Raw genomic sequence first — 24,991 nt, 5'->3', positions numbered from 1 at the left:
GAAACAAAGAAATTGAATGAAATACAAGACAAACTGTTGCAATTCTCTAGCGATATCATTTTTTCGAAGAACATTTTTTCAAAGAGAAACAAACAATAAAAGCATTTCTAGTTGCTACACAGATTGTCAAAACTTTTCTCCATAAAACAACAAGACTTTTGAACGAAGGAAGTCTTTTGGTCATGCTAGGGAAGTCTTTCCACTCTTTCTGCCAAAAGATAAAACTTCTAACGAGTCCTTTAAGCCCACTTCAGCGTGTCAATGACTCGAGAACTTGTGCTTTGAAAATCCTAACTTCTTTTTGAGAATTCTTACTTCACACCCAAAACTGACCAATCTGACCCCTACAAAGAGCACGCATAATACTCTGTATCTTGCTCTGCCTCTCACATTTCCCAAATACTCTGCTTCCCTTCTCCAGCCATTCCAATGAAGCAGCTTGATACCCGCAGCTTACACCTTGGTATGATTCTTCTCTTTTCTATAAGCCTACTATGCTTGCAACCCACCACTGTTGCTACTGCTGCCACCCCAACAAATGAGACTGATCGTCTTGCTCTTCTCAAATTCAAAGAATTGATACCCAATGACCCATTCAACATCTTCACCTCTTGGAATGATTCTATCCACTTCTGCAACTGGCAGGGAGTTATATGCGGCCGCAAGCATCAAAGAGTTACGACCTTGTACCTAACTGGCTATACTTTAGGTGGATCCATATCACCTTACATCGGCAACCTCAGCTTTCTTAGGGTGGTCAACCTCTCAGACAACTTCTTACACGGAGAAATTCCACAACGGGTTACTCATCTGTTCCGGCTGCAACGTCTCGATCTTAGAAATAACTCGTTGTCGGGGGAAATCCCAAGCAACTTGACAAACTGTCCGGAACTCAGAATCTTGGACTTCAGAAGGAATCATCTTTTTGGGAATCTTCCTATTGAACTCGGCTCTTTGAAGAGGCTTGTGGGGCTTGCAGTCTCCGTAAATCAATTGACGGGAGGCATCCCACCTTCTTTAGGAAATGTTTCTTCGCTCCGAGTACTTGAGTTTTCGCTTAATTATTTCGTAGGAAATATTCCAGAGGAAATGGGTCATTTGCAAAGGTTGGCTTACTTTGGAGTCGTGGATAATAATATGTTCGGTACGTTCCCTCATTCCCTCTACAATGTATCAAATTTAAAGAGCATTGAAGTCGGATATAACCGACTTAATGGCACTCTTCCAGCCAATATAGGCCTCACTCTACCTAATCTCCGAATTTTGAATATCTATGGTAACAAATTCTATGGTCCAATCCCAGTTTCACTATCCAATGCTTCTCAGCTTGAAGTCCTTGAGCTCTCCTATAACAATTTTGTGGGGCAAGTTCCAACTGATCTAGGAAACCGGATAAATGTCTGGTGGCTAGCTGTTGCTAAAAATAATCTTGGAAGTAATTCAACCAAGGACTTGGATTTCTTAACATCTTTGCAAAACTGCACAAAACTGAAACGGCTAGCTTTTGCTGATAACAATTTTGGAGGTAGTTTACCTGATTCTATAGGTAATTTGTCGAAGCAACTCAATTATTTGTACATTGGCGGCAATCAAATATCTGGAATTATTCCTGAATCATTAGAGAATCTCATGAACTTAATTCTTCTCGACATGCGAAGGAACCTGTTCACAGGCACCATTCCCACTTATTTTGGGAAGTTACAAAAGCTACAAGTATTGTCTTTGCATGGAAACAGATTGTCGGGGCACATACCATCCTCTCTAGGCAACCTCACTCAATTGTTCGCACTTTACTTGTATCAGAACAAATTGGAAGGAAGCATTCCATCAAGTTTTGAAAACTGCAAAAGTTTGAAGTATTTAGATATTTCCCAAAATAGCCTTAGTGGAGCCATACCCAAAACGAGTCTTTCTTCCCAATTACTAGCACTCAGCTTATCACAAAACTCATTGACAGGCATCCTAACTATGGAAGCAGTAAGCAAATTGAAAAATATTTTGGAATTGGATGTCTCCGAAAACAGTTTGTTTGGTGAGATTCCTGCAACAATTGGAGATTGCTCGAGTATGCAGAACCTTTCCTTGCAAGGTAATTCATTTGAAGGAAACCTACCTCCTTTGGCTTCATTGAAAGACCTTCGCTATGTAGATCTTTCAAGAAACAATTTCTCGGGATTAATTCTTAAAGATTTACAGAAAGTTTCTGATGTACTATATTTGAATCTTTCTTTTAATAATTTGGTGGGCGAGGTACCGACCCAAGGAGTCTTCCGAAATGCAAGCGCAATGTCGGTGATAGGAAATAAAAACCTTTGTGGAGGTGTCCCAGAATTGCACTTGCAAGCATGCGATGTCAAAGTTATGAAAAAAGGAAAATCTCATGCATTCAAATTAACAATCATAATTGTTGGTGGGGTTTTGTTTTTCATTCTATTTTCATCCTTTATTGTCTTTTATAGGAGGAGAAAATCAATAAAAGAATCATCTTCTACACTCCCAAAAACCAACCAACTTTCAAATGTTTCATACAAGGAGCTCTATCAAATGACTAACGGATTTTCTCCTAGTAATTTAATTGGATCTGGTGGTTTTGGTTTTGTGCATAAAGGAATTCTTGATCAGCAAAAAATAATGGTTGCTGTGAAAGTATTGAACCTTCAAGAGAAAAGAGCTTTCAAGAGTTTCATAGCTGAATGCAATGCGTTCAGAAATATACGGCATCGGAATCTTGTTAAGATTTTAACTTGTTGTTCCAGCATGGATTACAACGGCAATGATTTCAAAGCTCTAGTTTACGAATTCATGGAAAATGGAGACTTAGACAAGTGGCTGCACCAAGATATCGACAATGAAAATCGACCAAGACATTTGAGCCTCCTTCAAAGACTAAATATTGCGATTGATATAGCTTTTGCGTTACAATATCTTCATGATCACTGTGAACCACCAATTATTCATTGTGATTTAAAGCCAAGCAATGTCCTTCTTGATAATGACATGATTGCTAAAGTAAGTGATTTTGGTTTGGCAAGGATCCTCTCTGCAAGAAATGATATTTCTCAAAATCAAACTAGCACAGTTGGAATAAAGGGTACTATTGGCTACGCTGCTCCAGGTACATAACTACTTCAATCTTAAATCCTTTAAATCATGATTTTGATCAAGTTGAAAAGTATCACCAACTGTCTTTTTAATGCTCTACATATTCATTTAATTAGTCTTGTCAATTTTATTTCCTTAAGGCTCTCCATATTTATTCTTATAGCTTGTCAATTACATATATCAAATTAACCATGCTGTAAAAATGGTGGGAACAACTCACTTCTTTTTAAGAGAGAACTGGTCTTTTGTATATATTGCTTGGGAATATTGGGCACGTACAGAAGAGATTTAATTAGGCTTTGACAAAGATTAATGGGGCATGCTTAAAGGAGGGTTTGACAACAATTAAACAAGTCCTGAATCAGTCATAATTAAGCATGAGAACATACAACTAAACATGGCACATATAGTTTTTCTTTAAGATATTCTTAATTAGCTGCTTCATTATCTATTATCTTATATATTTTCTGTTGAAAATTAGTTCATGAAAATTTAAGTTTCCATCCAATTTGAATATTTCAACTTTCTCTCTATTTTGTCAATTACTCTTTGTCCAACATTGAAAAGTTATAAGTTTTTTTGTGTGCTTTATAAACATTTATCTTGCTCTTATACCAGATAGGATTTTGAGTACACATGTACTAGTTGTGTCGTCGCACGCACGCTTGTGTGCATCGTCGCACACAAGCTTATTGTTTACTTGTGTATTTTTCTGATATGTACAACTATTTTTCTAACAGTAATTCTCAACAGTCAGAAACTATATTTTCTAACTGCTTTTTCAACAGTCAAAAACTGTAATAAACTGCTATAAACTGTTTCTGTAATTTATATAAAAATATATTTTTCTAGCATATTTTTTGTTGATATTTTTCCTTCTCTTCTTCTTCTTCTCTGCTGTTACAGAATTTCTTATTCAGTGTAGTGTTCAGAATTCACAGTCTCCGCACTACATTCGGGCAGTATTATATCCTAAGAACAGAATTGTTTTATTCTCTTTTGCAAAACTTATTGTTTAAGTGGGAGGTAATATTTGTCTAAGAGACAGATCAATATTCGCCTTACTGTCCAAGAGTTCAATTTTTTCCAAACAGTTTTTATTTTTGCTTTCTTCAATTTCTGTAGTTCCACATCTTTATTTCCAATATTTTCTTGTGTATAAAAATACTTCATTGCGTTGTCATTCAATAAATATTCTAGTCGAAGCCAACTGTTCTATGTGGCCATACAAGAAGCCATGTCTAATTGTTAAATACAGACGATTATTCACATTATTTTCTAAAACTAAATCAAATATGTAACGTCTAATTAAATATTAAATCCTTAGGCCCGGCCATACATAACATATCCCGACTCTTTTAAATTACATATTAAATAGCTATTAGAAGTCATTATATATCATGTTAACTGTGCATATGAAATATATGAATTGCAGAGTATGGAATGGGTGGTGAGGCATCAACACAAGGAGATGTCTATAGCTATGGGATATTTGTGTTGGAGATGTTCACAGGAAAGAGACCTACTGACAAAATGTTTAAAGACGGCTTCAACCTTCATAACTTTGTTAAAATGGCATTGCCAGAAAAAATTGTGCAAATTATGGACCCAAATCTTTTCACAGGAGAAGTGAATGAATTACCGATGGAAACAGAAGAAGATGACTACAACTACGATATTGAGGCAGTAGAAGAAAGAGTCATTATTGAGAATGTAAGCCAGATGAATTCTAATGTGCAAAAGTGCTTTCTTTCAATTTTCAATATCGGCCTTGGTTGTTCATTAGAATCACCGAAAGAAAGAATGAATATGGAGGATGTCACTAGGGAACTACATCGAATCAAAAATGCATTTCTAGAGGTTGGGAGCCATGGATAAGGACCAAGTAAGGTATGATACTACAAATTTTTATTTAAAAGTTTAGCCAATGATAGACAATCCATAGAGTGACTAAAGTATGTCCTAAGTATTGTAATTTGGCCTTAAATTTCAAACCTTAAAGTTTCCAAATAATTCTTTCAAACCACAAGCACAAGAGCTGCATAGGCAGATGACCTAACATCAAAACATACACATGAAGGTTTTCACCTTATTTAAGCCCACATGTAACCTTATAAGTGAATTCAATTTTTTTTCTTAATGTTTGTTGAGTGCACTTGTGAGGTGTCCCACATTGCTAAGATGTAAAAATAGTAAGTGATTTACATAACATAGTTGGGCCTAAACCTAAAGGCTTAAGCTTTTAGGTTAAGTGGTATCTCAAAAGTTATTTTGTTCCTTCTATCTTGGAATTTTCTAAAATTTTCAACATTGGCAAATATGCTCAACTTTTACTTTTATAGGAAAATGGAGCTTTGTGAAGAAATGATCGGATTGCAGAAAAGTCTCCTTTGTAATGCCCCTGTACGTTGAGCATTTGCTTTGGCAGTTTGTGCGAGTATATGTGTACTTTGTTGGAATAAATCAAACTGACTTTTGATGATCTACTTGTTTAATTAAGACAATACCTCTTCCTACAAACACGTATTAAGCATATGGTAATGCACCAAAATATCTCTTCCTGAAACGAAATTTCATTTGGATCTTTTCTCGAGCAGCACGCGTGCAATGCATCATGTTCTGGTTTATCGCTGGCAATGTGGCATGTGTTAAAATTCACGTGGCCACAATAACACCAATTCGAGCATTTTCAAGATAGTGGGGACGTAATTTCTTTAGAGGCACCCACCTCTCTAGCTCTCTCGTCGCAACACCTTCGTCATTATAAGTATGTTCCTTGATTCACTAGCTAGAAGCTAGCAGCCTTCCTCGTATTTGTTCTCACTATTACTCTTGATGGCATTCTTATCACCTTTTAATTTTTGGCTGAACAATATTTTTAGTTTCTAAAATATAAGATAATTACTTTGAACGGTATGAGTGTATATTGCTTACAACTAAGAATTTCAAGGATGAATTCGAAACGTTTTAATTCCAACATTAAATTCAAAGAATGTCATGATTTGATTTGAATAAGTGACTGGGTTTTTTTTGCCGCTGGTTGGTAATCAAGCAAGGCAAGTTCTTGCGGTTCAAGGACTCCACCGTCACCCACTCCCCCAGGCCACGCGGCATCATCCCAATGGATGAATAATTTAGCGTCAAAAGTCGTAGAATAGTAATACCAACCCGACTTTCTTGAATATACATTTTCAATCTTTTATTGATGAAGAACATCTGAGAACCACAGTTTTCATGTATGACACCCAAAACAGAATCATAAATTTTGATTGTTGTGAAAAGAATTACGTGATAAATTGTGGAAACTGCCGCTGCTACCACTCCAACCAACGAGACTGATCGATCGTTTGGGGCTTTGCTCAAATTCAAAGAATTGATACGTACCCAATGATCCATTTAAGATCTTCACCTCTTGGAATGATTCTATCTGTTGTGGTATGACTTGAATTGTCTCAGTGTTAGACACCTTTTTTTCTGGCCGGAGCCTTACTTCATGGAGAAGTAGCTTGTTTACAACGTAAATGAGTGTGAAGAGAGAAAAAAGAAAGAGAGAGAGAGAGAGAGCTCAAAAAGAAAGAGAGTTTTTCTTTATGTTATTATTTTCCTTTTGGGTAAAAGTGAGAATTAGGTTATGAGTGATTTTCTTTCTACTAGGTTTTGTACTCTATCTTCATATTGAATTTCTTGGTGATTACCTTCGATAATAGACATATTTCATATTGAGGGAACCACTTAAATCTTAATGTCATATGTGATTGATTTAATTTTTCTGTCTTCTCATTTTTTTCATCTCATGGGTCTTGAGAAATATGACATATTTTCTAACACTCCACTTCTGCGACTGACAGGGAATCACATGCGGCCACAAGCATCAAAGAGTTATGGCCTAGCTTGGACCTACATGATATGTTCCCATATTCTCTTTACACAGCGGGGTCACAAGGTGACTCAATGCGGGTCATTTTTTAGAAAAATGAAAAATTTAATTAGGAGTAAATTTTTATATTAAAAAAAAATGGGTAAAAAAAGCCTTTTCACCTATTTTTCGATCTAATTAAAAATAAATAAATAAATAATTGGAGATTGGAAAGGTCATTTCCAACATACTCTGTAACTTAATTGCACAACTCAATGAGCAGCATTTGTTCCACCTAAGAAATATAAACTAATGATGATTGATTAATGGAGCACTAGGCCAAAAAAGTCTACCCATATTCCACACAATTGTCTCTATTCTTAGAACATGCGTTGTTGTGCAACCAATGAACCAAAAAAAAAAAAAAAAAAAACCCTTTCATTTTAGAGAGCAACACTATGCGTCACTTCTGAAGTGAATCTGTAAGTTGAATGCTACTTAATACTAGCAGGCCAGTAGTTTAACTTCATTACAACCATACAATCAAGAACTACATGGTTCTTGACGCACAAGTTAAGCACTGGGTGATCGATGTGTAGGTCAATTGGAGAGGACAAGTAGGGTGTGGTACAGTACTTATGATAGTATGGAGGTTAATTGGCTCTATTATGTTTAATGTGGTGCTTTTGACAAGGGCGGAATGCTCGTAATTTTAAAAATGTAGAGAATTCGTTGTGTTCAGATGCAAAAATGTCATTGTTTTCGATATGCCATGCAGATTAAAAGTAAGTTTGGATTAGAGTTCTTATTTCCATATTGTTCAGTTAGCTTTACCCTAATATATATTTTTATGCTGTTTAATTGGCTTAACCCTAGTAAGTTATCCTCCCCATTCTCCAAGGAGATGGTGATTATGAACTTGTCAATTAAGGATGTAATATTTGATGGCTAACTTCTAGCTCAAGAGAATAACCAAGGTGACTAGGTGAGGTATCTTCTCATCGACCACGGAGAAAAGAAGAAAACTAACAATCATTATTTTTCAATGGAAGTTGAAGGAACAATCGGATGATATCATAATCCTGCACACATCAAAATTAAAATCATACTATTATTTATGTAAAATAGTGATTATCCATGCATGAATCACAATTGCACTTGAACAGCAAAGAGATCGAAGTTGCTTCTTCTTTTTTACTTTTTGGGCCGGCAGCAAAGAGAATATAAGTGGATGGTTTAAAGTGAAAAAAGAAAAAGGTACGTTATTAGGTCGATTGTGAGTGTCGCAAGCACTCAAGGGAAAGAAGCTTAGTGCATTCGTGTAGGTTCTATTGGCTTCTTGCACGGCACGCTTCAATTGAGAAATGGTAGATCCTACTATAAAAAAGGTAAGAGTAATCTAAAAATGCTGACGGTGTGCCATGTGGCTTGGTCTAGAATCTAGCATTTCTCTCTATTTTTTTTTTTTTTTTTTAGATGTCAGCCATGACAAGAGCCATGAGGCATGAGGTGTACACCAAGGGCCCCGCCACTGATCTATAGTGTACCAAAACAGAGAACGTAATAGAGAAGTACCAACTACTAAGCTCACAATAAATAATTAAATAATGGAAAACTATAGTTTATTTAAATTAAAAATCATTTTACGTTTTATAAAAATTAACTCAGAGATCCTTGTAATAGGTGATAATGACAATTTATTCCGTGAAGTTAATTTTTGTTTACCAACTTTACAGAAACTGTTAAATTGTCACGTCAATCTAATAAAAATGCAACATGTGTCACTCTTTAATATAAAAATATAAATCTATTTAAAATTTAAAAGAAATTTAAAAAAAAAAAAAAAATAGAAAAGAGAGGAGGAAAGGAAGAGTCTTGCATCTGTTTCCAACTTTTTTTCAAGAATACTTACAGAGCAATTCAGACCACAGAGCTTTATCTTTGATTTTTTACGTGTTAAAGAAGATGTGGAAAAGGGTGTGGAAAAGGGTTTGAAAGAAAATGTGAGATTTGGGTTGCCTCCATAATACTATTGATCTTTGTGATTCATCTAAATTACAAATTATTTTATGTATTATAAAAATTAACTGATAGGTTCTTGTAGTGGGCGATAATGACAATTTACTCCCTAAAGTCAATTTTCGTCCACTAACTTGACAGAAACCGTTAGGTTGTTACGCCTGCCCAATAAAAATGCGACACTGTCACTCTTTAATAAAAAATTAAAAAAATTAAAAAAAAAAAAAATAGAAAAAAGAGGTGGAAAGGAAGAGTCTTGCATCTGTTTTCAACTATTTTTCAAGAATACTTACATAGCAATTCAGACTGTAAAGCTTTATCTTTGATTTTTTACGTGTTAAATAAGAAGTGGAAAAGGGTTTGGAAGAAAATGTGAGATTTGAGTTGCCTCGATAACACAAAAGGCAAGTTTCATGTTCCAACCGTTAGATGCATCTAATCGCCTGGATTATTAAAAAAAAAACTCTCCAGCAATTCAGAGAAATTGCCAACCCGTGCCGACTTAATCCAAAGGGAGGCTTTACTATTTGGATCATGATCCTCTCAAATTATTTGTTTGAATTTGAAATAATTTGAGCAAATGATTGTGAGAAACCACTTATAGGACCAACCTAACCAGATAAGTGATTAGGCAACCCAATTTTTATTTGGTCAGGTGAATCTCATAAATGGTCTCTTACAATTACCTGTCCGAATTTTCTTAAATTCGAACAAATAATTTGAGAGAATCCTAATTACTATTTAGGGCTGGAGGAGCATATATTAACCATAGCATCTCAATTTTAGCTAATAAGAAACACATTTTCTTTTTTATTTACTAGTTTTTCAATTTCGCACAGGGGTTGGTAGCACTTTTTTTTTTTTTTTTTTTTTTTTTTTTTTAATAAAGAAATGATCCCTACACTCATTTCTCACAACAGCCTCACAACAAGCTGACGTGGCTGGTAATATTTTATTACTTTTTGTTTTCTTTTCTTTTCTTTTTGTAAAAAAATAATAAAATACTACCAGCCACGTCAGCTTGTTGTGAGGCTGTTGTGAGAAATGAGTGTAAGGATCATTTCTCTTTTTTCTAAAGACAAATTCTTTCTATTCAGTCTATAAAAATATTTCATTTACTTTGTGTGAAGCACATACTTTTTTTTAATTCTAAGGATAAACTTGAAACTTTTTTTATTAAAAATGCATTTACGAACCAAGTTTTAGTTAATTTCTCTCATTTGGTATTACGTAGTTGCATTCCATCTATATCATTTTTGTATATTTTATGCGCTATAATCCACCATTTAAACGCAGCTAAACAATCTAGTTTCAAAAACAAACTATGTGCTTTCATTAATTTATACGAAAATATTTGAGATTCCATCAATATTGATGTAAGATGCTTTATTTTAGTTTAGCTAAGCTATTATATATAATTTTCTTGTCATGTCTATTGTAGTCAAGTAAATCTCATATTTCTTAAAAAATTAAAAAAGTAAATCTCATATTAGACTTAAATTTATGAAAAATTAAATTGCAAAATCTAAAATCCCAAGTAGCTATTTTGGATTCAAATGCAACAGACATGCATTGGCACAATTAAAACTAAAAAAATGCATGATTGAGTATTTGGTGAGGGTGAAAATGCAGATACAAATACGGTTATTAGCAATATCCGCAAAATGCAGCTATCATTTTCAGATATCCACATCCACGCAGTTATTAAATACGGTTATTATCCGCTATACGCATATAAAGTAATAAGCGTTTTTGGATCATTATCTAAATCTATATACAATATTAAATAATGCAGTTATTCTTATATTTAAGCTTAAATAAATTAATTTTTTTTTTTTTGAGTGAAAATTAACTTGTTACACAATTCGCAATTATTAGTAAAAAATGGTTATTGTCTCGTAGAGTAATTAGAATTTTGATTACCAAAGAAAAGAAAAAATAAAATTGAAAACAGGGGGTGATTGAGTAGTCCAAGAAACCTTTGAAGGTGGCCGCGAACCACTCCCAACCCATTGGGAGTGGCTAAACCATCCATCCGTTGTATAAATTTTTTATTATTTTGGTTTCTTCGTCATACATGACATTAAAACCCTAAATATCACCTATAATATTAATAGGTGGGCCACATAAGATGGTAGTAATTTAAATTGGACGAAATATGTAAGAGGGACATGTATAAGCATTTCAAGGGAGTAACGTGAATAGTCATTAAAAACATAGACGCAGGCCAAATGGACCAAATGGAAATACTACCTGAATTTTTTCATTAACGACAAGTCACACATGTGAAACTTTTTAAAACTGAACAACTTTTTTTATTTGGGCTTGACCACAAGGAACAAAAAGGTATTTAACCTTTTATTTATCAATCTTTGCATTCTCACCCCCGAAATATACCCCCAAGCGTTTCTACTACAACAGGTAGGAAGGTTATTCAACTAATGGTATTTTCTTTCCAAAGTTTTCAACATGCAAAGTCCAATTAGAACAGATTAAATTCAATCCGTACAAACCGCATGGCGAGCCATTCCAAGCAGACGAGAATCACAGAAAAGGGTGAAAACCAGAGATGAATTCACAATCTCACTATAGCAATTCCGGCTTTCTCCAATTCCTCGGCAACGAGGCGGTACTAGCGCAGTAGTAGTGCACGATCCAATTGGAACGATCGCCATAGGGAGCCAATGCTTGAGATCTCCATACAAATCAGGTTTTGAATTTGAAATATTACTCTGACTAATCCAATTAGCAATCGAAGTTAAACAGCCAGAGCCAAAAGCCCATCTCAAACATCTATAAAGGAGGTTTAGTTTTAATCGTGTTTATGTTGCAAGCAATTCCGAAGCACACAGAAAGAATTAGGACCCAAACGAACATTAAGAAGAACCAAAATCTCCAATATATTTGATCAGTTCCTCCATTCGTGATAACTACTTAATCAAAATTAGCAATGCAAAATTCAAAATCACATGCGCGAGTCTGTGTATTTCAAAAAGTAAGACTTTTACCTTCAAAGATTAAGAATTCAGGTATGTGAATTCAAATCTAAGCACGCGTTGTCGTGAATCGGGCTCCAGAGAGAGGCAAGACCATCGTGAGCGAGTTGAGGCGGACCAGGCGATCCTTCCCCCGGTCCGCCGCAACTCGCGCACCGTGGTCTCTCAATCCATTTGTTAGGCGTAGAGGTATCTGAAGGAAAAAGAGGCTGTCTGAAGGAGGCGAAGGGCGCAATTTTTGAGAGAATGAGGTTAGGGTTAGGATTTCAGAGGAGAGGTAGAGAAGACAAGATCGAGAGGATAGCAGAAACGCATGGCGTACGGCACTTGAGGTGAACTTCGTTATTTAAAGCTTGGTGGGTGGGGGTTTAGGGTTGGCGGTGTGATTTTTAGGTGCCAAATGGCAGGATTTGGATGGTTGGTCATCAGGTACCCGATGGATCCAGACTCCCACCGAAAACATGTATAACTTATAACTAAGGAAAAAAAAAAAAAAAAAAAAAGTTAAGGGATTCGTTTCTCAAAAAAAGGGGCTATTCACAAATATACAAATTTTGACGGGTACATTCACACATTTATCCAAAAGAAACAAAAACAAATAAAACAAAAGAAAAACTAAAAGGAAAATAATTATATTTAACTCTTAAATTTTTATTTTATTTGAATTTAGTTATTGAATTTTTAATTTCAAGAATATGGCCTTTAATTTTTGTACGAATTTTAAATGGGTTTTTCTGTCACTTTTTTCTTCAAAATTAATAGTTTGTCGTATGTCATGTATGTCTCAATTAGTACATCAACATTCATATAAGCATCTAATAATAATGCCACATTATTAAGCGTCAAATCATTCATTAAAAAAAAATTAAAAAAGACTCAACTCTAAAAACAAAAACCAACTTCTTCTGTCATTTCAATCTTCTAGATTTTTAACATTAGAGAAAAAAAAAACCGTTAACTTTAATGTTAACATGGATGTTGACTCGTTGACATCTTGTATTTGGTACTAATATGGACTCTAGAGTTTCAAATGAAAAATCGTTAATTTTTATGGTAAAGTAATAGAAGGATCAATTTAAAATTTAGATAAAACTTAAGGATCTTATTTTTTCAATTAAAAATCTAAGGCCTAAATTCAAATAAGATGAAAAATTAGGGGTAAATATGATTTTTCTCAAATACAACCCAAAAAAAAACCCAAAATTCTGTCCGGCACAGACAGCTTTCTCTTTCTTCTCTTCAATCACTTTCCATAATTCAGCTTCACCAACGATCATTCAACGATCTTAACCCAAACCCGAACCCGGAAACCCCAAAGTCCGATGGCGAGCCTGTGGCGGGCCGCGACGGGCCAGGCGGAGAAGCCCAGTAACTACGACGGCGTGGAGTTCTGGTCGAACCCGGAGCGCACCGGGTGGCTGATGAAGCAAGGCGAGTACATCAAGACGTGGCGCCGCCGCTGGTTCGTGCTTAAGCAAGGCAAGCTCTTCTGGTTCAAGGAATCCACCGTCACCCGCGTCTCCACGCCACGTGGCGTCATCCCAGTGGCCAGCTGCCTCACAGTTAAGGGCGCCGAGGACGTCCTCAACAAACAGTACGCCTTCGAGCTCTCCACCCGGGCCGAGACCATGTACTTCATCGCCGACTCAGAGAAGGAGAAGGAGGACTGGATCAACTCCATCGGACGGTCCATAGTGCAGCACTCCAGGTCGGTTACCGATTCCGAGATCGTCGATTACGATAGCAAGCGGTGAGATTTAGCAAGCCAACTAGGTGAGCTCGGTCTTTGTATTTTCAGTCGTGGATAATTTGGTGGATTTTGTGGTGCCTGTGTCTTTGCTTTTGTATATTGATTCGGATCGTTTCTTGTGTGTGATCTTTTGTAAGAATACGCTCTCTGTTTGGTAATGATCGGTCATCAGATCTTCAATTGCAGTGAATTTCTTTTTATGTTCAATTTTGTTGAATTCATGGTTTTATCTTTCGATTCTTTGCGAATTGTTAGGGTTGCTTGTTTCATGCTTGAATTAGCTTTATTCATACTTCATCCAGCTGAATTACATACACTTTTATATACAAGAATAAAGAGAAATAGCTGAATTTTGGGCAGAGCCGTCAGAGACTAGGGAAATTGGGAACCATCTTTGTGAGGGCGAGGAGCAAGGTAATTTGTGTTCTGGTATTAGTTCTATGCAATATTTATTCAATTGAATATCTTGAAGGTGAGGAAATGAGCTTTCTTATTGAAAGGAATGGGACTTCTGCAAGGAACAATGTGGCATCTCTGAATATGTCCATCTCTTTCAGTCATTGATGATTCTCCTTGTCTTCTTCATCACTTAATGCCTCTTTTCTAGGTTGTTTGATCTCCTTGATAGTGGGTTAGTATTAGAAAGAGATATGGGTTCAATAGGCAGTTTTAATACCTTTTTTTCAACCAAAAGAATCAGATAAATCAAGCTGTTTGATGAGTTTACTATGTTTCTTTTTGTTTTTTTAACTGTAGGAAACTTGTTATTCCATTTCTGAAGTGTACCCACTTGAAGCCAATTGCTTTAGTAACAAAAACTTCAGTTTAAATTTTCTTGGTGTTGGGTTGGAATCGAGAGGTTTTCTTCCATACATCAGTAGATCATTTACCAGTCTGTACCATATGTTCTCAATTGCCTTGCTTGTTGCTAGCTTCTGATCAACTTCTAATCTAAATTATGTGGCAGTAGCTGTGTTTGGGATTCACCTTGATCTGTTTCTGCAAATCATAAAAGCAGATATATATATATATATATCAGATGGAGGTCCTTGGTGACATATGGTGCTAAAAGTCGCGAATTTCTCACAAACACTCAAGCGGAACAAACGTGATATAGTCTTTAAAAAAAAAAAAAAAAAACAAAACAAAACGAAAGACAAGAAGATTTACGTGGTTCGACAATTTACCTGCGTCAACAGGGCAACAACAGGAAGAGATTTTATTATATCAAAAAAGGAGTACACAAAAGTGTTAAACACCTACAAAGCCAAATTTTAAAATAGTAATGATTCAGAGAGTCCCTTTTATACGGCAGTGGCAGAAACCAGTGGGTTTATGCCCACCAATAATCACTTGACACATCAGCTAAAAAAAAAAATATGAAATGATGCTGAAGTACTCGATCCCTCCTACAACTCCCATATTTGTGTTCTAAAAAAGAAAGAAAAACCCACTGCCCCAATTCACATCCGCCCGTCGCCCATCCGCCGATCGCCAAATCACCGTCCGAACTGGACCACGCTGCCAAAGCCGTCGCCAACACCATTTACCCAAATCAGGTTCACCATCCGCCCAGACTAGACCACTGCTTCTCCACCGGTGTGGGTGAGGCATTTCATCATACACCTTGTGTGCATATGAGCATTTCTGTTTCCTTTAAATTATACCCCAAAAAAAAAAAAAAAATTGTTTCCTTTAGATTATACAACAGAGACCGAAAATGAATTATGAAGAGAAAAAAAAAAAAAAAAAAACCAAAAAAATTCAAAGAGAGATGGACATAAAATGAGAGAGAGAGAGAGAGAGAACACAGACAGAGAAAATTCCACACGGGAGAGTTACCGGTGTGGGTTTTTCTCAGAAGTCCCGGCGCGGCATGGGCGGCGGCATTCGGGCCTGGGCAGCGTTCCGATTGGGCGACGACGATCAGTGGAGGAGGCAGCGTCAGCGACTTTCAATTTGGGCCTGGGCAGCGTCGGTGGCGTTTGGCTCAAGCCTGGACAGCTTCGGCAGCGTTCAACTTGGGCCTGGGCGGTGTCGGCGGTGGCAACATTCGGATTTGGGTGGCGATTGACCGGTGTTGAAGAACAGAGGGTATTTTGTTTTTTAGCATGCATTGAAGAAATGGTCGTCTATTTTGTTCTATTTGATTTTTTTTGTTCCATGCTTATGTGTCAACCTTTTATTGGAAGACAAAAAATGCCTAATTTCTCCTCGGACCGGATTGAAGATATTCTCAATGATTCATTGCTACTTTTTTATACAACTTTTTATCACCTTGTCTATGTGGCAAGGTGGTCCATTATTACTTTTTGAGTTTTTTTTTTTTTTTTTTTTTTTAAAAAAAGGTGGGAGAACACTTTGCCACATAAGCAAGGTAATGAAAAGTTGTATAGAAATGTGGCAATGAATCATTATTTATTTTAAAATACACCCAATTTTTTCTCACAAATTTATATCTTAGTTTTCCTTTTGCATTGGTTTGGATTTTTCGCTTATGCCAAATACTAAAAATATGAAAATACTTTTTAGTAAATATTATGCTTGAACAAATTAGTAAAAATCAAAATTAAGTAGTTTATGCTTTGGACACAGCAATCTTGAGCCCAAACATTGGTGTTGTCTAGCTAAATTAAAAGAGGGGAATTTCATACCTACTCAAATGCCTTGGGAGTTGGGAGTTTGTTAAAAGCCTAAAACATTTTAGGCCTGTTTCAGTTAATTATATCAATATTTTTTGTTACACTAAATAGGGAAAAATATTTTCCAAAAAACTTTATGCCGTAACAAATTAGTGAAAATGAAAATGGAGTCATGACTCATTATTCTCTGGACACGACAACGTTTAACCAAAAATCCTTGTCGTCTAGAGAAATTAATAGACGACTACGAGGGTCTCAGTCTCAGATCTCAAGAATCAAATGATGTTCACGTAGTAAATGACTGAAACTTGCTGTCGTTTAAGAAAAACGAAGAACTTTCAAGAACTTTCGCGGCTTTCACTGTTTCACATCGATTACCGTGTGAAATATAGAGAACGTTGAGGCCTCACTGGCTTAACGACGACGACGACGTCTTTGGGAAGGTTTAGCCGCTTATAATCATTTTCCGCATGTCCCTTTGAATTCTGTCATGGCTTCTCTGCTTCTGGTATCACTTCCAATTCCATCTCTGGCCCCCAGTTTATCGTTCTCTCAGTCAGAAACCCTTTCTCTTCCAAACCCCAAATGCCCCGATTCTATTTCACTCTCTGCAACAAGTCCAACACCACCATTAAGTACGTGTATCGCGTATAAACACATATATGAACATGTAATTTGTTTGTTTTATTTTCATTTTGTGTCCTAATTTCTTGATTTGTTTGGTTTCAGTTTACTGTGGCAGAGGTGACAGAAAGACTGCCAAAGGCAAGCGCTTTGCGCACTCTTTTGGAAATGTGAGTTTTCTTCAACTAATGATTTTTTTTTTTTTTTTTTTTTTTTTTTTTTGTAAATGAAGATTTTTGTCCTCTGTTTGGTTGATGAGAAAACCCGGGAAAATTATAGAAAACATAACTGTGAAAATCATAATTGGGGGGAATATGAAACACTCTTTTTTAGTTTGAGGATGTTTGGGTTTTGATTCTGTATCAACAGGCGAGGCCTCGGGACAAGAAGAAGGGGAGGGGTCCACCGAAGCCTCCGATGCCTCCGTCGCAGCCTAAGAAAGATCGGTTCGATGATGATTAGGTTGTGAAGATTGAGGTTGATGAGTCCTTGTTTTGTAATTAACGATGCTGAGCTCTGTTTTTCATTTTCGTGTAAATTTTGACACCGGAATTCATTCTACTGTTCACACCATTGCTTCTATGGATTTTTAATTTGCAAATCAAAGCAATTTGAGTGTGTGCGGGCGCTGTTTCTTGTTTCTTCTTCATTTTGAGTCTTGCATGTGTGTTACTTCACAATATTGTATCCTTTTTGTCTATCAAGTTGTTTTTGGTGTATTCACAATATTTTGTGGTGTACGGGTCCTCACAGAGTTCTTAATAAACCAACCGAAGACAAGTCGGTCTTTTATATATAGAGGGCAAAATTGTTTTTTTATATTTTATTTCACAATTTTGCTATTTATTTATAAAGGATTGGCTCCTTTCCAGTTAGTTTCAATCGGAGATGATCCGTCTCTTAAGTCAACAAGTTGAGAACTCACCCATTCGCTAAAAATTATAGCTAAGTTGCTATAGAAAAGGCCTATAAGACCCTGTCTATCCAGGGTTCTCGGGTTCAATGACTTCATTGAACCATCCCTACCAAAGGATTTAGAGTCTCGCTAAGGCCATTTGGATTAGCTCAGCTCCAATAGCCCAACGTAGCTTGGGAGGCAGTCTACCTAGGGCCAAAGAGCACACGATTCCCTTCTTTTCACGTAAAGTAAATTGCTTAGCCACGTCAAATAACCTCTCAATATTCTTGAGAGAGAATTGCCAATAGTTATATCAGGTTTTAGGCAGAAATCTTTATAGCCCCGCCAAGGAAAAGACAATAAAAGTGGATATAATTTTCCCCCATCTTTTAGAATTACATTTTTTTTCTTCTTCCTTCTCATACTAACTTAGACATTAGAGGTAGCTCAACCGGGTACCCAAGTCACTGTTGTATTAACATTTTGCATCACTGTTGTAATATAAAATGGTGTATATATTAGTAAGTCATTTAATTTTTTTAAATAACTTGGAGCTATATATACAATTAGATATAACAAAATAAAATTTGGACGGTAAAATGAGATGCACAGTACGACATAATTTGAATTCTACTAAGGTTTTATTAGATATTGCTATGAAAGCAAAGTTCGGTAGGTACATAGTCAAATTTCTCTTGCATATTTTCCTCTCCAACCCAAGCAACTGTCGATATAAAGGAGGTTGCGATTTCTTATTCTTGGGTCACCATTGAACTCCCATTTCATCGGTTGGTAAAGCTCAACATCATGTGTCAACAAAAGTCGATTCAGCCAAGTCGATGGCACGGGCGAGACCAGCAGCCTTGTTCTGGCATTCCTGTTGTTCGTCGTCAGGATTACTGTCAGCCACAATACCAGCACCAGTTTGAAGGTTAGCAACCCATTCCTGGCGCTTGGTTGCATCCTTGTATGAATACATGGTGTCATATCGGGTTCCTGTGGGGAACACAATTGTCCTTAGAGCTAGGGCGATGTCCATGTCTCCAGAAAAAGAAACACTTCCGAATCCACCGCTGTATGGCCCGCGCCGAGTTACTTCCAAATCATCGATTATTTCCATGGCCCTGACCTGAATCCGATCGTCGATGACAACCAGAACATAGAGGGAAAGAGTACCTTGATCAGAGAATGTAATTCTAGAAACTTGGCAATAGTGCTTGTGGATAGCAATATAGCATACACAATCAGAATATGAAAATAAAAACAAGCCCAAAAATAGTGATGAACTATCTAAGAGTCACCAGCCCACATTGTTTTGGCAGCACTTTGTCATAGATTTAGAACCAAATATGCAGGAAATAGGTAAATGAAAAGATTGGAAACGAGCAAAAATAACTATAAACCTTTGGTGCTCCACTAACAGTTCCGACAGGCAATGCAGCACGCAGGGCATCCCAGCAAGTGAGATGATCTTGCAACTCTCCAGTAACCTGTATAAGATAAATCAGCATGTCACATTGCTTTATAATGTCCACTATAATCACTAGCATGAATATGATAATTGGAAAAAGGAACTTTAGCAAAACCCTAAGTTTATCTCAACTTAGGAAAGTCAATACAAAAATATAATGTAAATGTTACAAAATAAAAACAGATGCAAACTGCTGATAAAAACAAAAGAAATTGATTTTAGTTCACTAAATATCTGAAATGCCAAATGTGCACAGGAAGTCAAATCATGTAGGTTTCTTTAACTCTAGGTTTCTCTCCTACTTTACTATCAAGTTGTTACAGAAGGAAAACCAGAATAGATGACACAGTAGCATGTTATGTATGCATTATGCAGATAATTCTCTAAAAGAAACAGAAACATCATTTTACAATTCAACCAACACTAAACACTAATGCACGAATTCTCACCGTGGAACTTATGTGCATCACATGGGAATACCGTTCAACATTCATAACCTTTTCCACCTTCACGGAACCATATTTTGAGACCTACATCAAGAATCATGTTACAAGACAAGATTTATGCAGCTAACATCTAGAAGAAAAGTCATGCCCTTGGTAGCAAAACATAAAAAGAGAAGTTATGTTTATGGAAAATCAAACAACTTTCATGATCCACAATCAAGGGTTTCAAATAGAAACCACCAGTACAACAGACACCAAGGAAGCTTCATATGTTTGCTTTTAAATTGACACCAACATAAGTGAACTACTATGAGCCTAAGAGCTTTAGGTGTGGCATGAAGTGTCTGAATAATTAGGATATGATAAGATTTAAAAGAGACCTTCCCAACATCATTTCGACCCAAATCAACCAGCATGACGTGTTCTGCACATTGCTTTTCATCACTTAGCAGCTGAGCTTCCAGCATCTGATCTTCTTGAATTGTCTTCCCTCTTCTCACGGTGCCGGCCAATGGCCGATTGATAATCTTATTCTGTTCATAAACATTGTAAAGATGGATAACCTTGTTTGTAAATATTCAGAGAATAAGAATAATAAATTCTCCACACATAAAAACATATCCACAAACTTGCTTAAATTTATTGGTAGAAAAATCCTATTTAAGCTAAGCAAGGAGCATGTCTTTTTGTTTAAGGATTTCGAATCAATGAATTTAGAAATAATTAGGGTCGTAATTTTACCTTCCTTGTACGCGTAAGAATTTCTGGACTTGAAGCAACCAGAATACATCCTCTAGCCTGATTAAGAACAATTTTTGGAAAGAATAAATCAGAATATGCAAGTTCATAACAACATAGAAAACTCATAAAACCAGGGTACTGCAATTAAAACAAGCTCAAGAGATACAAACTTGTAAGTAAGTCATATATGGACTTGGGTTCACAACTCGCAATGCTCTGTAAACTTCAAATGGGTCAGCAAATGTTCGGCGTTCAAAACGTTGACTCAATACGACCTGGAAGATATCTCCTGCCATAATATGTTCTTTGGCCTGCAATACGGCCTTCTTGTATTCTTCACTGGTCATGGATGACTTCTTTAAAGAAGGACCAAAACGGCGAGTATCTAATTTCACAAAGCCCGGGGCAAGCTTTGGGCTAAAAATAGACAATCAAATAAAATAATTGTAAAAAATGTTACAAGCTCCAGTATTTTCATAAAAAGAGCAATAGTTACTCACGGGTTAATATTTTGAACTCTGGATACTAATACTTCCAAGCGTTTCACTCCGTCTTTATAAGCCTTGTCAATAGAGGAGTACCGATCTAACCTCACCCAGTGAATCACATGTGCTTTCTAAATACGAACAGAAGACCAAGAAGCCTTTAATTAAGAAAGTTAATGACACATAAGTGGAAGGAAAGTAATTACCAACCAACTTCTGAGAAAACCCATCACAGATGACAATTAGTATTTTAATATAGACATCAAATATGTTGCAATTTATTATTACCAAAATCTTGGGGAAGAGTATACGCGTATATCTATATTTATTACCAATTCCGCAATATTTCCGAGCACTACAAAGGGACAAAAAGTAGATTTTAAACTTTTAATTTGGAGACTGAAGAATAATTACTCATAGAATTCAAGTATTGCTTAGAAAAATGCTACACACAAGGAAACATCAAAACAAACAATGTTTATCACCTAAAAGAGGTTCACATTATTAATGCAAGAAAATAAGAGTACCTTCTCCACATGATCAAAAACAATCACGTCATCATAGAGACCAAGATGTATGTCAGCAAGGTTTCTATCGTCCTTTGGTGCCTTAGAGAATGGAAGCTTTTTCTTCTCCACATAGCGAACTGTATCATATGAGAAATAACCTACCCAGCCACCTATTCAAGACAGCAATTCACCACTAAGCAAGGTTTGCCAAAAGTAGAAAGAGGAATACAACAATGGACAGTTTACTTCCAGTGACAGAAAATCAAGTAAATGGCAGTACTAGATTTTTATTATGAGATGAGACCTACCATAGGTTTGACAGTTTGTAACATGATGAGCATGACATGAGAAAATCTTAAATTGAAATATGCCCAAAACTTCTACATTCATTTATCTTTTACACACATATGGTGAATCCTCGAATGTGTAACACCCCCCTTCCCGTAGGAAGACAATATTATGCCTCGCTCGAATCAAAATCATAAAGATACAAGAATTCCATAAATTGATAATCAAATGTGGTTATAAGCTGGCAGGCAGATTAGTTTTACGTTTCCTTGTAAAACTAAATATCTTTTATTTTTGAAATAAGTTAGGAAACAACTCCTGAAAATAGGGAGGAGTTGGCATACAATTGGGGCTTGTTTTAACAAAAGAAAGCTTTCCTTTTTGGAGAAGATTAATAAATGTAGAGGTTTTGTTTATGGAATTCTTGAATCTTTATGTTCTTCGAGCGATGCATAATATCGTCTTCCTAGGGGAATGGGGTGTTACAGAATGTATGCATGATCCCCACATCTTCCATGTTTGACCAATTGAGAAAACTCAATTGAAATTAAGGTTTCCCATAAATTCAAAATGTACGCAATGATTACATGGCTACTTGATCATTGCTCCCTTTTGAGATTTGACTGCATAAGTTTTAATGTCCACAGCACCCTTGATACTGCTAAAGGATTTTAAATCACTTGAAACATTCATTTTTTTTTTCTGATAAATAAATCACTTGAAACATTCATAGAATCTAATAATCACTTATTTCATCCTTAATGAAGCAACTGTTTGTCATATGACACGTCGTTGTCGTATTACCATGAGACATTGTACCAAAGACAAGGTTCAGCACCATAATGAGGAAACAACAAACATGTAATGAGAAAGAATCTAAGAATTTGCCGTGCCAATCAATTATTGAGATTCTTAGCATTTTCTTTCTTTTGACCAATCCCAAATGATTGTCGGAGCCGATAACTCCAAAACCTGAGTTTGTTAAAAGCAGAACAGTCGACGAGAATGGAAACTTTATTATACTTTCTTTATATATACCTAATCATACTTCTTTGTCTAATTCAAGTGGGACGTTGAGGAAACTGTTAGAATAAGTTTATCTTCTTTTTTTCTTTTTTTAACTATATGAATATAACAAAAACAAACACATGGCACCACAAAATCTTAACTCATGAAGTTATGATCCAGTCATACCTAACAACATTTCCTTGTGGAAAACAAGTCATCAACAAATTTTTCTCATCACAAATGTATTTCGAAGTTCATCAATAAGTTGGGTATAATGGAGCATAAATTATCAACAAAATTCTCTTACCACAAAATGTATTCGGAAGTTCATCAATAAGTTGAGGTTTCCATTCCTCCGAGATTCTTCTAGGAATCACCATTGGGTCTTCAACAAACTCCTCAGTTAAACGCCCTTCCTCATGGTCCATTATTGTGACCTTATGTTCTTTTGCCACAATTTCCATCGTTGGCTGAGCTCCAACTATACTATAACGCCCCTAATATATTCAATGCAAAAGTTTATTCATCAAAAAAAAAAAAAGAAAAAAAAAAGGCAGCACTTAATTGTAAAATATGATTGTAGAGATTCAAAAATTCAAAACCAAGAGACACTTACAACGGTCGAAACAATAGGATGGGGCTCCACGGACTCAAAAAGAAAGCTCGGAGCATCTCGATCGTCTTCTTTAACCAAGCACCGATAAGCTAGAACCGGAGTAAGCTGGTCGGAGAATATGGTCCGGTAAAGCGGAACTAGATTTGACTTTTTAGAAGCTTCGGCGAATTGGGTCCCATTATCAACTGAAATAACAAAATTATTACATAAATTTTGATTCGCAAATTCGGTCGCTTTCACAAATTTTTATAAGATGTGATTTAGCAAAACCAAAACCGCCACTCCATCAAGCCTGTTCGCGTTAACAAAGTAGTTAAACAGTTCTCTTGTGTCTGAGCACTAGAAATATATTATTAAAACAGACAGAGATAGCGTCGCTTTCACAAAGTTTGTAACTCTATTTGGTTACTGAGAAAATGTGCCAGCCAGCCAAGAATATTAAGAATTTGAATATTCTTTTTTCGTTACAATTTGTGAAGCCTTGAAACATAAAATGTTAAGCCTCTTCCATCAATTAAATCCGAAACAACATTCGGAATATAAAATTAGAACCAGTCAACTTTCTTCCGTCCTTTCCGACGTCTTCTCGGCAGAAGCTAAACATAAATTCCAATCAAATATAGATAAAGAAAAACACAATCACTTAGAATCAAAAGTTCGTTCATTTGCCACGAAAATGGCGTGAATTTCGTTGCTAACCCACTTGCTTCTAAGAATCTTTTCCCTTTTCAAAACCAAAAGTTCTCTCATTCCATAACAAAAGTCTTACGACCAACAAAATTTTGGCCTTTTCTGTTATTTTCTTTTCCTCTCTTTTTTATTTTCTTTTTCTTTTTCTCTCGGCAACCAAACACAGTTTAAAGAACACACCCGAAAGTGCGTCATTTTACCTAAAGACGACGAGGAGCTTGTTGTCAGAGAGCAGCATTTCACTGTACGGACGAACGCAAGCGACGAGCTTGATCTTGAGCTTGAGCTTCTTCTTCTTCCACTGGCAATGCCGATGACCGGGACCGGAGACCGCCTGTGGCTCGACGGGACCAAGCTGTGAGAAACGCCTAAACTTTGCATCTTGGCAGAGCTCATTCACAGAATCAAAACCGCCGAGCGAAGACGCTGTGCTTTTGTGCCTTTGTGCCTGGGCTTCGGCCTCTAGTCTAACTGACTAGAAAAGCCACCGAATCTGGGCGAGGCAAGTGTGTTAGAGTGATGATTGGCTTGAGACTCATATTTAAAGGTGTGCATGTAATCCACTTGTATTTCCTACTATGCCCCTTTCTCTTTTTCTCTTCTCTACTTCTAGATTTTGGGAACCTTTTTTGTTTCTATTTTTTGTTTCTTTTTTTGAATTTCACCTACTACTATTTTTAATTTATTAACAAATCTACAGGATCCTTCCCTATTCTCACCCAACTCTCACACAACCCTCTCACATTGTAAGGGAAACATTATCGATTCACATATTAGATCATATTATTCAATTCGGTCCGACTACTTCCGGTTACTAATGAGAGGAAAAAGCTCTTACACAATTTGTGTA

At 36.2% G+C, this 24,991-nt stretch overlaps 5 protein-coding genes across 5 annotated transcripts; 4 read left to right on the top strand and 1 right to left on the bottom strand.

The window, feature by feature from the left end:
* Positions 1 to 293: 293 nt before the first annotated feature.
* Positions 294 to 2,208, top strand: LOC133863425 (putative receptor-like protein kinase At3g47110; the record flags this gene model as incomplete). Its single annotated transcript, XM_062299361.1, has 1 exon — positions 294 to 2,208. A coding segment is annotated over exon 1 (1,779 nt), but the record flags the coding sequence as incomplete, so codon positions are not given.
* Positions 2,209 to 2,257: 49 nt separating this feature from the next.
* LOC133864701 (probable LRR receptor-like serine/threonine-protein kinase At3g47570) lies at positions 2,258 to 5,797 on the top strand. Its single transcript, XM_062301108.1, has 3 exons — positions 2,258 to 3,115; positions 4,538 to 4,992; positions 5,445 to 5,797. Exons 1-2 carry the CDS (start codon positions 2,287 to 2,289, stop codon positions 4,978 to 4,980), a joined length of 1,272 nt encoding a protein of 423 aa, XP_062157092.1. The 5' UTR covers positions 2,258 to 2,286; the 3' UTR covers positions 4,981 to 4,992; positions 5,445 to 5,797.
* A 7,367-nt stretch (positions 5,798 to 13,164) lies between these two features.
* Positions 13,165 to 13,930, top strand: LOC133864752 (pleckstrin homology domain-containing protein 1). Its single transcript, XM_062301165.1, has one exon. The coding sequence runs from the start codon at positions 13,296 to 13,298 to the stop codon at positions 13,725 to 13,727; it is 432 nt and encodes a 143-aa protein (XP_062157149.1). The 5' UTR covers positions 13,165 to 13,295; the 3' UTR covers positions 13,728 to 13,930.
* Positions 13,931 to 16,625: 2,695 nt separating this feature from the next.
* LOC133864753 (small ribosomal subunit protein bTHXc-like) lies at positions 16,626 to 17,686 on the top strand. The gene is made up of 3 exons (XM_062301166.1): positions 16,626 to 17,000; positions 17,095 to 17,159; positions 17,359 to 17,686. Exons 1-3 carry the CDS (start codon positions 16,856 to 16,858, stop codon positions 17,449 to 17,451), a joined length of 303 nt encoding a protein of 100 aa, XP_062157150.1. The 5' UTR covers positions 16,626 to 16,855; the 3' UTR covers positions 17,452 to 17,686.
* Positions 17,687 to 18,506: 820 nt separating this feature from the next.
* LOC133863895 (anthranilate synthase alpha subunit 1, chloroplastic) lies at positions 18,507 to 24,656 on the bottom strand. Its single transcript, XM_062300032.1, has 11 exons — positions 24,342 to 24,656; positions 23,452 to 23,636; positions 23,143 to 23,332; positions 21,558 to 21,709; positions 21,046 to 21,161; positions 20,716 to 20,962; positions 20,546 to 20,602; positions 20,185 to 20,337; positions 19,808 to 19,888; positions 19,291 to 19,377; positions 18,507 to 19,016 (listed from the first exon to the last, which is right to left on the bottom strand). Exons 1-11 carry the CDS (start codon positions 24,535 to 24,537, stop codon positions 18,693 to 18,695), a joined length of 1,788 nt encoding a protein of 595 aa, XP_062156016.1. The 5' UTR covers positions 24,538 to 24,656; the 3' UTR covers positions 18,507 to 18,692.
* Between the last annotated feature and the right edge of the window lie 335 nt (positions 24,657 to 24,991).

Source organism: Alnus glutinosa, chromosome 3 (genome assembly GCF_958979055.1).
Source record: "Alnus glutinosa chromosome 3, dhAlnGlut1.1, whole genome shotgun sequence".
NCBI classification, from domain to species: Eukaryota; Viridiplantae; Streptophyta; class Magnoliopsida; order Fagales; family Betulaceae; genus Alnus; species Alnus glutinosa.
Note: the sequence above shows the minus strand (reverse complement) of the source record. Positions and strands in the feature narration are given on the sequence as shown.